This window comes from Biomphalaria glabrata, chromosome 4, assembly GCF_947242115.1.
Source record: "Biomphalaria glabrata chromosome 4, xgBioGlab47.1, whole genome shotgun sequence".
In the NCBI taxonomy this organism is placed as follows: Eukaryota; Metazoa; Mollusca; class Gastropoda; family Planorbidae; genus Biomphalaria; species Biomphalaria glabrata.
In genome coordinates this window covers 27,220,893-27,234,041 of record NC_074714.1, presented here as the reverse complement: position 1 = coordinate 27,234,041, position 13,149 = coordinate 27,220,893, and the positions used below count along the sequence as shown (strand labels likewise).

The following is a 13,149-nucleotide window of genomic DNA, read 5'->3' as shown; positions in this document are numbered from 1 at the left end:
TTGTGTCTAGCTTATCAAAAAAAGATGTCCTACAGTGCTGCATGTGTCTAAGACAGATTGGTATTTGGAATTACCTTCCTATGTCCCATTGTTCCTATAGCTCAGAGCATGTAACAGAGCATGAAGATCAGGAGGGAGAGCCCACTGTTAAGAAAAGAAAAATTGCCAAAGTAAGCCTTTTTGTTCTTGCTGTTCAAATTTTATTCACTAAAAAGAATCAGAATGTTTCCATGGTGGCTGCTTAATAATGAACTTTTCACTAATATGTCTCAATTCATCAATTTACTGTTACTTAGAATGTTGACTTTGGTATATGGAATCATTTTTTTTTAATACAAAATTCTGGTGGGAAAGCATGAGGCATAAGTGTGATTAAATATCATCCAAGAGAAATACAACAAAGATACAAAGCTATAGTAAATGAAAAAGCCTGTTATAACTATCTTCCTAGCATGGCTAGACAATAGGATTTTAACTTTAATGAAGTAGCCTTCCTAAAATGGTTTTTGGTCACTTCAGCCCTGGTTATTTCATCCTCTGAGCTTTTTATCCAACAAGAGTAATTGTAAAAATTATGAAATCAGGAATATTTCATATATTTACTTATTGACAAAAGTGTGATTCATATTGCTATACTATGCTGACAAAAAGTGTGATTCATATTGCTATACTATGCTGCTCTGTATGTGACCAAGTACATATGTATGCTTGAAGTAGAAAGAAATATGAAATATAAACACAAATACAGATGAAAGTCCAATAACATAGTTCATAACTTAAATGTTAAAATAGGGATTAAAACAAAGCTAATATAAGCGCTATGAACAGGTGCTATGAATCAGCTCCAGAGGATGGGTGACATTAGCATTTATTCAAGTAAACAAAATGTTATCTCGTTAACCGTTGGCTAAAGAAACATATGACCTTATTATCATCTGCCCTATAGATCACAAGGTCTGAAAGGGGGAACTACTTTATTTCAAGGTTAAAAATGAAACACCCATAATCAAGATAGGTTGATTGACAAAAAAAAGTTAAAGTGAAAGATGGAGGTCAGGAGATAAGTTAACAGTGGCATAAGTATTCTAATCATTCTTATCTTTCAAAAGATTGATGATAAGCTATCAGCAGCATGATCATTATTATTCTAATCAGTCTAATTGTTCTTTATCTCTCAAAAGATTTTCACTACTTCCACCACACCTTAGCCTTAGATCATTACATCATGTGGAATACGCATGATACTGTAGGCATGAAATAGAAGCACTATAACACACCCAGATATATATCTACTTATTTACATATATATTTAGATTTCTCAGCAAGAAGGAAGGAGGAAAACTTTCAACACTCTAACATGTCAAAAATATCCAAAAACCATTCTAAACTATTTATATATTAGATGAAATTAGTGCTTTAAGTCAAAGCCTTAACATCACAACTAAGGAAAAATATTTAATTAAGAATGAAATGATCGGGGATGAAGTAACCAAAGATGAAAAGTCAGAGGATGAAGTGACCAGGGATGAAATGGCCGGTCACCCCCAAATTAATTAAGGGTTTATATAGTGTGTGCCAGAAAATCATTAATATTTCTAGATAAGGGGGTGGGCAACCTTTTTTTCCTTCGAGGGCCACATTTACAAAAATTTGGGAATGGGGGGCCACATATATGTATAGGAAATATCATGTAATTACAAATCAGAAAAATATGCTAGCTAACTGTGTATAATATCTTTTAATTCACATGTATTCTACATTTACATTTCATTTTTTACTCTTCCAATTGAGGAATTACAACAAGAGCCATTTCTGAAACTAATTTTACGAATATTTTTTTTTTAATTTTCATAAAGTCTTTTTTTACATCACCACAAGTGTAAACTTGTAGGCCCTACTATATGTGAGGTATTGAACTGTTAACATTCGTGCTTCGTGATCCGAAATTTACACTTGTTTATTTTCAAACAAAAAAAAACAAAAAAACTTGTTCACAGGTGTATATGGACCCTATTATTGTGAAAGTTTTTTTTTTAAGTGTGGAAATACAGCTTCTGGCACCCATAAAACTCCTGCGGAAGAACTGATTGGAACTTCTCTTTTAGGTCGTAATTTGCTTTGAGGTAGGTCCTCTGGAGCTGAATCAGCTTCTGTACTAAATAGTGAGCTGAGGGTAATGAGAACTGGTTCCAAGCTCTTTACGTCTTAAAATTTGCTTTTGAATTCACAATCAAGGAATCCAAATAAGTCTTATACTTTTCAACATTTCACTTGAAAAAGTTTCACCTTTCAACAAAGGAAAATGACAAAATATGTTTTCACTTGCTTGCCTGGAGAAATGGGAAAGCTTTGTTTAAAAAGATTTAACATGCACATACATTGCATTACTTCCGATGTAAAAAGTGAATTCTGTCTTCCACTCTTTATTAGAATTATTAGTCAAAGTCAATGTCTTTCAATGAACATAATTTCTTCCTTAAGGTACCAAGATACCATATTCTGCTTAATACCATCTTGCCCATGCTAGGCCAGCGGATACTACTGTGGTTCCGAACATAGGAATGTTTTGTTTTCAAATCTTAAGTACTTCTACAAATTACCTGTGATGAAATCCCTTAGCTCTGATAGGTTTGATTTCTGGTATAGTTGGGTCAATAATATGTTTGATATCCTATGCAGCTTTGCGCAAACTTTCCCGTTTATGGTTGTGATATTGTTCTATTTTTCTCAGTCAAAGCACGGGCTCCATCAGTTGTTACACATGCTATCTTGTTACAAGCTAACCCTACACTTTCAACACAGTTCTTCTTAACATTGAATAAATGCTGACCTGAGTTGTGTCTTTTGACTGGGTGTCTTGATTGCGAAGAAAAATGATCTGCGTTTACTTTAAACTTTTTAGAATGACATGTAGCAACAATGTTTCATTAGACTCTTCATCATAAGTGATAAGAATCTGAGATGAACTCCAATTGGTGGCAAGGCTGGAAGGATCAGTCCTCCCGTAGAGCCTTGGAGTGATAAGAATCAGAAGTTTCAATAATTTATTTAGATTTTAGAATTATTAATTTTTAAATATATTTGCATTTTTATATGTATTACCTGTGGGCACACCTGATTGCACAGTTTTTTAAAACAATTGAAAACATTTAATATTGATCAGATTAAAAACTTGTTTATAGTACAGTTGGTATATTCATGTGTTTGCGTGTTTAATGTTTTTTTATTTAAGACTTTAAATGGGAAAAATGAATAAGGATTGATAATTTTCAAGTACCGGTAATCTAAAAAAAATAAATTTTTAAGGTAAAATAAGTTTTGAGTCTTTGGCAGCAACGAACATATCAGGAAAGGAGTAATGGGCAAATGAATGGTCAGTGTAACAGCAACAGACATCACTATATGTGTTGACACAACGTTCTTATATTAACACAATATTTAGGCTTGTGAGAAAACGAATTTCCTGGATGCTTTCCCACTCAAAACAGTGATAACATTGATTTATGCCATTACCATAAATAGTGACTGCTAGATTAACCAAATCTTGCTGTGGTGCAAAAAGCAGAACATTACATGTCTTTATCATTGCAAAACATAAGATCTAACTAAAGAAAGGATTATAAACAAATAAAGAGACTGGAAAGCAGTGATTCTAAAAAACTACTTTCTGATATGTTAGATAAATGTCTTAAATTTACACCACATTGAACATTCAATTTTTCCAAATAGAACCACAGATCTGGACAAAAATGATATGTACATGTTTCCAACATTATCTGCTTTTTATGAGGAAAACGACATAGAAGCTGATAAAAGGCTACATATTTTGCGGACAAAATTTCATCATACCGGTACTTTCCAAATTTACCTGACATCCTGTTTGCACTTGCCATAAATCCATTTACATTCATAGATAAAGATGTTATCGGAGATCACAAAATGAGCTGGCTATTGGCTATGCAATATCAGTTACACAAATCTGGATCAAGTGTTTGCAATCATTTCCAATTTTTCTGTGTTGCACCATCTTCTGCCATTTCCAATAATATATATTTGTGAAATATGGTTTTCCACCCTGTTAATTATTAAATTAAAATACAGAGTTAGACTTAATGCAGAAGATGACATTCACTGTGATCTTGCAAAGTCTGCCCCAAGAATTCCTGATCTGGTGAAACAGAAAAAAGCTTAACCTTTGCAAGGACTGTCACAATAATATTGTAGTAATACAGTTCATTATCTTTAGAACAGTTCACCATACATTTCAAATGAAGGAACCAGACCTGAATTGCCAGCCAGAAATGCACTGTCCACATTAGCTGAAGTCCATTTGGAAAGACAAAGGCATAACTCTTGACAAAAAAATCAAGGTAACATGGTGACATTCCTGTATGCTTTTTAATCTTGCAATCAAACAGCAGAGCATCTTAGTCATGGAAATGAGATGCTTGAACAAGATTCTAGGCATCATTTATAGAGATGGCATCACTAATGAAGTAATCCAGAACACGATCACAGTGGCAGTCTGGCCCCAAAATGACCTTCTGACCATTGGCAAAGAATGATATAACTTAACTATCATATCAGGGCTCATAAAGATCTTTTTGAAGGGAAAAAAGAAAGGCTGACAAAAGAAGCAAGAGACTCTTCTCCTAGTCAAAGATAGTCTAAAGGACAGGTCAAAACAGAGTTTGTGCCTGTTCATTTTAAAAATTAAGTTTAATTAAAGCATTATAATTTCATGGATTAACAGGGTTCGTACGCGGTCTGGAAAGTCTGGAAAAAGTCTGGAATTTCAAAATTCAGATTTCAGTCTTAAAAAAGTCTGGAAAATTGCTACTTTTCGAGGCAATTTTGTTAAATGTCTGGAAAAAGTCTGGAATTTGAAAAAAAAAAAATTAATCCGATGTCATTCAGGCGCCGTAACCGGTAAAACGCTAGGCTGCTAGATCTAGTTGGGCATAGAGGCTTCCATTAGGCCTACTAGATCTATTAGTATTTTGGAAGCACGCGCAATCCACGGCATGTCGGTGAAACGCCAGCCAGTTTCTAGACGGTGTACTAGACTTAAATCAAAATTAGTTATAGATCTAGCCCTAGACTAGTAGGCCTAACTAGTTTATTATGACTGCTGTTAGTCTATATTATCTAGATGGTCGATCAAATTTCAGTTAGGCTACCAAAGGTCGGGAAGTTTTTGGCCTAGATTTATTTATGCATGCGCGAAACTCCCCCCACCCCCCCCCCCTTTTAAATAAAGAAAACAAATATATCTCGTCAATGACGTCAACATAGAATATCTAGATCTTGAGTCTAAACTAAAGAATGACTTACTAGATCTAGGTCTACTACTAGATGCTCAGGTAGCCATCCTTTTTACTGTTAGTAAGTCTGGAAAACATAAGATAAATGTCTGGAAAAAGTCTGGAAAATGTCTGGAATTCATTTTCACAAAAGTTGTATGAACCATGATTAAGTTTCTTTGCTTTATTTATTGCTTAGTAAGTAAAATTCATTTACTCATTGGAAAGATGAAAGCGTTGCAGATTAGTCCATACATAATACTATGGGCTAATGAATTTTTGACCCAGAGAGCTCAGAGGGTTAGGGTAAACAATGTTATATCTAATGAACGCATAGTTAACACAGGGGCGCCTCAGGGGGCTGTGACATCGCCATTGTGGTTCATTTTGTACACCAATGATTTTCAATCCGATAGTTCTTGTTGCTCCTTCACAAAATTCGCTGATAATTTTTTATTATTAAATGTAAAAAAAAAACAAAGAAATGATAATCGATTTTCGTAGGGAAAAGAAGGAAAATGATATTGTTTCTGTAGCTGGAGAGACTATTGAACTTGTGCAAACCTTTAAATACCTTGGTACTATCCTAGACAATAAACTAAATTTTACTGCAAATACTGATTATATCAGCAAAAAAGGGCAGCAAAGATTACTATTACTAAGAAAACTGTCCTCGTTTAATGTTAGCGAAAAGGCCTTGGCTATGTTTTATCACGCTCACATCTGCAATATTTTAAGTTTCAATATCACTGCCTGGTATGGCAATCTGAGCATTAAAAATAAAAATAAACTTTATAGAATCCTTAATGCTGCTGGCAAAATCATTGGCAAAAAACAAACCCCATTTGGGCAGTTGTTTGAGACAAACATCTATAAAAAAGCTAACAAGATCCTCGAAATAAAGAATCACCCTTTGTGTCAGGATTTTGTGATTTTACCATCACAAAAGAGATACAAGACACCGATAGCAAAGACAAACAGACACAAACACTCTTTTGTTCCCCTGGCAATGAAATCATTAAATAAGAACAATCTGGTATAAACTTTGTCACATGTAAATTATGAGTGAGTGTGGTGTGAATGTACACTTTGGTTTCTTATAGTTATAATGTTTTTTGTTTGGTGTAATGCACAAATTGTAAGACAAATTTCCTTACAGATAATAAAGATTATTATTATTATTATTATTATTAGTAAGCTAGCTACATGGCTCTGTAAAAAAAATAAAAATTCACAAACTCAACATAAAGAGAGACTTCTATGCCATCCACGAGGAAAATGGGCCTTTGTAATTAGGCTTACCTCTTCTACTAAAGGTTCAAGCAAGTGCCAATAAATATGAAAATGGATGATCCCTAACACTGACGGAAACTGATCTTAGCATTATAATAACAAGGACAGAAAATGTGTGATGATAACAGCTTTCATATTTTGATAGAGGAAACATCAGACATGAAATAAAATTGCCAAGGCCACTGAATCCTATAATGTATGGAACAGACATAGCATCACCAAATAAATAAAGCTAACGGTCTATCTAGCTTTTATCCTCTAAACATTACATAATACCGCTGAGACGTTGATATTATACAGATAAAAAAGCAGTAAGGTCAAACACTTTCACATGATCTGCAGTAGGCTATTCCAAATGACAGGAAAGGATATCCAACACAGAAGAGCAGGTCTGCAAAAAATATGCATAGCCACATTGATGCTGTGATAACTTTGGTGGCCACATCTGCAGAATGAAAGACATCCTAGAATAATTCTTTTTACAAAGCTTAAATTAACTCACTCTGCAGTCTCAGATCAAGCTGAAATTTTGTACATTTATTTCTTCTGCTAACAACAGAAGAATCAAATAAAAATAATTAATTAGTTAATTAACTATTGGTAATCAATTATATTGTTTGGTATCTCAAACAAGGGAAAGAAATTGTACTTGACTGAAATGATGGTATAATCTGAATTAGCCCCATTTATAGGTTGCCACTTCAAAGATAACTATACAATCTTCTATGTTCCAATATCCTCACTAGCAAAGTGGTTAGGATGTTGGAGGCGGCTTGAGCCATGAGTTCCAACCCAGGCTGTTCACCCCCCCCTTTTTTTTTGTAAATGCTTTTAACAAGCCAATATGGTATTATTCACTCAGATATCCCTTTTTTTCTCCTCCCTCCCCCCCCACCTCCAATTTTCCCCAACTGATCAAGATAAGTGATAGGATCACAGAATATTGTGAAAGCTTAAAGCATAAAATTGTGCTAAACAAAAACAATAGGTAAAAATATTTCTAGTTGCATAGATTTATTGTTGTTGGTCTAGAATCCCTAGATCTATTACAGATTTAATGACTTGACTGATCCAAATGAATTGATGCAATTACTTTATATAAACTTTGTTTTTTACTACAGTATTTTTTATGTTTTTCTTGTTAAGAATGGATAGTGATGATAGGGCAAAGCAAACAATCAAGGACAAATCTTAGGATATTTCATAATGTTAATAGTAATAAATAATTATAGGCACAGAGTCAAAATTTATTTATATGAAGTTGTTATAACTGTACAGAACAGAAGGAATTAGTTTATACAGTATCCAACACAATAAAATACAGTGGACTCATTTATTTTGGATGTAAGGAATTGAAACTACCATGCCATTGTTTTTCCAAATTTAGGTAATATAATCAGAGTATTTCATTTTGAAAACTCATTTAAACTATATGATATTGTTTTGTTTTTTTTCAACAGGCCTTTGATCCTATTGAAGAACATAATCATTGGTGCCCTTGGATACAACCATCATCTTTACCAGTTTTAGCTATGGCCACAAATGAATCTGGGCAGACAAATCCACATTCTTATCTTGCTTGGATAGCTGCTATCAAAGTTATTGCCCCTGGCTTAATGGACAAAAATGCAGGCTTAGCATGCTCAATGAAAACAGTAAAATAGATATTTTTTAAAAATAAAGTACTATATCATTAAATGTGTGACCCCTCACCATGAGTCAGTTTTCAATAACCCTAGCACTTAAATAAAGGCAGACATGAAATGTAGTACAGCAAATGGTCTGTCTGACCTCAATAGGGAGCATACTTTATCATTATTTTGAATGGCTAACTTTCAGATGAGTTTCAAGTAGCCTTTGCTGCATCAATTGAAGCATGTTGAAGACAATATTAAAATTAGTATTTTAGAACTCTGGTAATCTTTAAGACAAAACTGTGCCATAAACTGCCTTTTTCCATCTTGTAATAAAATTGGTTTATTTTTATGTGCATACTATTGGCATGCTTTTGAAATAGCCATTGCATCTATTTCAAGCAGCAAAAACCAATGATTTTTTTTCTTTTAAATATTTCAATAGCATGACAAAACTTTACTTTCTATAATACATGTAAAGAGACCTTAAAACAACTTACAATTAAAAGTAATTTAATTTAATCACATTTTCATTTACCTCTACTTTATCTTATTTTTTTCTCAGAGTCCAATGGTGGAAGGTTTGCGATGCTTCCGTAAAGTCATTAAGTCATGGTCATCAAAGAAATCTGGTCACCAACCATTTCTTCAATCCACTGAACAGTTGTAAATTAATGTCAAAATAAAGTGTCATGTTTTTTAATTGTAAATCAGCATGAGTTTATTATAATAAATTTTTATTTAAAGACTTTATTCAGTTCCTGATTGGACTGAATGAAAGTCATTAAGAGATTTTTAAAATTACATAAACCTTATTAAAGAGATTAGAATATCTCTCTAGAAAAGGTCACATGAAAAAGTGTTCTACAAGATGAACCAGTCTTTCTATGACTGAAGGAGGCCAACAAACAACATTAGCTTGTTTCATCAAGCAGAAGCCTTTTTAGTTTTCAGAACCTTCAAAAATGTAACAGATTTGTGTGTATGGTACCAGTATTTGACATTGTTTTAGAACATATTAAATACTAGATAATATTAGCATTTTTCAATCTAAATTATATTTCCTAATGTTTCATATTTCCATGTAAACTACAATAAACAACTTCACCTATCCTATCCGTTGTGGCGCAACAAAAGATCTGAAGATAGTGAATTGAGGCCATTCCTGTCTTTTCCTTTGATAGAATCTCTTTCAATGACAGGCCAATCCATTCTTTTGTTTTCTGATCACATCAGGTCTATCTTCTTTTTCCTGATACTGTTTTCTGTGCGCCCTGTGGACCTTGTGATAAGGCCATAAAGTTGACAATAGTTAGTAGGTTATCTTAGGATCCGATTGCTGAACAAATCCAACATCTAATCTCTTTGTCTTTGTAGTATGTGATGCCTATGATCTTTCTGTTGCTTCCCAGTTCCAATGGTAGGATCCTCCTCTCTAGTTCTGCAGTCAGTGTCCAAGATTCACAAGCATATAAAAATGTGATCATGATCAGGGATCCGTCTGATTTTAGTGTTGAGGGATATGCAAAATTTTTACTTTTAATTGAGACCATAAACTTACAACATTCTGTATTATGACTGGGATAATACCTGAAAGGTCTGTCGTGAAACAACAATGGACTATCTCATTATAGTTCGTCCATCATGGCTCGAAGATGACCACTATGTCATCCAGGGGGCTGAGGGCTTTGAACTGGGGTTTTATGCCTCCTCTTGTAGCTGGTGAGCCCGGAATGTTTGGCTGCACACTGGGCAGGTTATTCCAGCTGGAGCTAGTGTCATTGGCCTCGCTTTTCTTTGTCGTTTTTCTTCTGCCAGCGTTGCTCTCTTTTCCTCAGCATCCTGTGCGCCAGTTTTTACACCGCGACTCCATGATGCTCTGTCATGTGCCTCTATCTCCCAGGTGGTTGGCTCTATGCTGAACGCCTTCAGAGAAGCTTTGAGGGTGTCCCTGAAGCGCTTTGCGAGTGCTTTCCTTCGCTTAGTTGGCCATACAAGAGTCGTTTAGAGATGCGGCAGTCTTCCTTTCTGCAGACGTATACTGCCCATCGCAGCTGGGACTGCGTCAGGATTGTGTGGATGCTTTGCAGACCAGCTCTTCGAAGGACTTCAGTATCTTGTATATTGTCTTGCCATTTGACATTCAGTATTTTTCTTAGACATGTCATGTGGAAGTGGTTCAGTTTCTTAGCATGTTTTCTGTACACTGTTCACGTTTCTGAGGCATAGAGCAATGTAGGGAGGATGACAGCTCGATAGATCCCTAGCTTTGTATTTGTGGTGATAACACATCTGTTCCAGACGTTTTTAGACAGTCTGACATACAATGCACTGGCTTTGGCGATCTTTCCGTTTCTGTAGAGTGTGCTGCTAAGATATGTGAATCTGTCCACTGCGTTTATATCATGTCATATCATACCATTTATCTTTATGCCTTGATCCGAGTAGGCTTTACCTGAAGCAGGCAAATATAAGACTTCAGTCTTTTTTGTGTTTATGGTCAGGCCAAAGTCTGAGCATGCTCTTAAGAAGTCACTAACGATGCTCTGCATATCATTTTCAGAGCAGGCATTTAGGGCACAGTCGTCAGCAAATAGCAAGTCTCTACTGCTGATTTTATTTTTGACTTTGCTTTGAGCCGCCTCGGGTTGAATAGGCCACCATCAAATCTGTATGTTATATTTATCCCGCTGTTTTCTCTATTTGTGAATGCATATGTCAGCATAGCAGAGAACATGATACTGAACAGTGTAGGTGCTAGGACACAGCCTTGTTTTACCCCGTTTGATACTTCGAAGGGCTCTGATGGTTCTCCGCTTTCCTGGACACGAGCCATCATGAAATAGTCTCACCATGGTTATGAATTTTTGTGGACACCCATACTTTGACATAATCTTCCAGAGTCCTTCTCTGCTAATAGAGATGAATGCCTGGTCATTATGATCTGAACAATGTTGCCTACGCAGCCGTTCTCCCCACAGTTGATTTGTTCAAAGGAATAGCAAGTGCCAATACAGTTTGGGATCAGCTGCATTGCAGGCTCTGCCAGGGTGCAGTGTGTTGCAAGCTGCCCAAGGGTCACTGGCTCCGGATGTAAATTCTGAGTTTTGCCATCTTTTTTTTTTTGGGGGGGGGGGGGGGGGGAAGAGGGTGAGTGTAATAAAATGAATTTGTATCATTCATGGGCGTAGCCAGGATTTTTTTTTCTCCCCCCCCCCCGCGAGAAAAAAAATTATATGTATGTGTGTGTGTGTGTACATAATCTTTATTACATTCTGACCCTTCATTCTTTCGGAAGACGTTTATTGTGCCCTAGAATAGGTTCTTCCTGGTGTTAGTGGAAAAATTGTAGACCTCCGCCATTGCCAGCAAGGGGGTTGGGGCTCTATTTCTGGTATTGAAAGCCAACAAAATGCATATTCTGAGGTATCTACAGTGCATTTTCCTGCTATTAAAAAGTTTTATTTCAAAAACCTATGTGCTATTCTTACTGACTTAGACTCTCCCACGCCGTTCGGCGCATTTGCATTCAAGCTGTTTCCACAAAAATCTGTCTCGGTGCATTTGCCGTCAAGCTGTTTCCACACAAATCTGTCACTGGTAATTTCTGAAGCCTCTTCCCACCTGCTCTGAGGACCTCCATGAATGTGTGGTGCCAAGTTGTACTAGGATGTCATCACAACTCTTATTATGCGTAATTCATTTTGTCGGAGAACATGTCCCGCAAACCTCATGCGACGCTGTCACAATCTTACTAAGGGGTCGACTCCCAGTTCGGCATAGGATTTCCTTGAATTAGACCCGATCTCTATAACTGACTCCTAAAATCTCTTAGCCATCTTTGTTGAGCCACATTTAGTGTTTTTCAATTTCGGCAGATGACTATTCACTGCACTTTATTAATGGAGCCCCGCCACTGGTAGAAATGTGTAACCTCTCTTGAATAAGCTCTTGGAATTAGGTGACTGTAGTTTGCTTTAGATTTTATATCGAAAATGGAAGTTTTATCGTCAAAATCATCTGTTGGGTGTTTTTTTTTTTAATTTAGCTACGGTCACTGAACTTGGTAACTGTAGTTTACTTTAGAATAATATTGAAGATAGAGGTTTTCCACATCAAAACTCTCTGTAGGGGAATTTTAATCTCAAAACCATCTCTAGGGGTTTTAAATTTTTTAAAACAGTCATCTGTAGGAGAGGGGTTTAAACTCAAAACCCCTCCATTGGCTTGGCTATGAAGAAGTATTTTTTAGCATTAAACCCCTCTGAAGTGGGGTTTAAACTCAAAACCCCTTTTGGCAACGCTCATAGCATATTGAGTGCGTAATTTGCTTTTTTTTTTAAATTGAAGATGTATTTTTTAGCTTCAAACCCTGATGGCGGTGGGTTTAAACTAAAAACCCCTTTGGCTACACTCATAGACTTTAGAGTGTGTAATTTGCTTTTTTTTTCAAATTGAAGAGGTATTTTTAGCTTCAAACCCCGCTGAATGATAGTTTAAACTCGAAACTGAGTCAAAACCCATTTAGCTACGCTCATAACATTTTGAGTGCGTAATTTGCTTTTTTTTTTATACTGAAGAGGGGGTTTAAAATCATAATCTTCCTTAACTGTGCTCTTGGAATTTGGGGATAGTCATTTGCATTTTCTTTTTTTTGTTTTTGTTTTATAGAAGAGGGGGATTTAACTGCAAAAACCCCTAGTAGGGGGTTATAAACTCAAAAACCCCTGGTAGGGTGTTGTAAACTCAAACCCCCTGGGAGGGGGTTTTAAACTTAAAAACCTAAAATAAACAAAATCAAAGCAAAAATTCTGTCACTAAATTCCGACCCCCCCCCCCCCCACCTGGCTACGCCCATCATTCATTATCACATGGTTATTAAAAAGGAGAAATAAGAAGGAAATGGCATCTTGTTGGTC

At 35.7% G+C, this 13,149-nt stretch overlaps 1 protein-coding gene across 3 annotated transcripts in view; it reads left to right on the top strand.

Moving 5' to 3' along the window:
- Window positions 1-8,940, top strand: part of LOC106066404 (zinc finger C3HC-type protein 1-like) — a 41,207-nt gene extending 32,267 nt beyond the window's left edge. For all 3 annotated transcript variants that reach the window (XM_056025487.1, XM_056025488.1, XM_056025489.1), the window contains 3 exons: window positions 11-170; window positions 8,057-8,251; window positions 8,796-8,940. In XM_056025487.1, coding sequence (XP_055881462.1) covers window positions 11-170; window positions 8,057-8,251; window positions 8,796-8,900 — 460 coding nt within the window. In that variant the 3' untranslated portion in view covers window positions 8,901-8,940. The remainder of the gene's footprint in view (window positions 1-10; window positions 171-8,056; window positions 8,252-8,795) is intronic.
- Window positions 8,941-13,149: the final 4,209 nt, after the last annotated feature.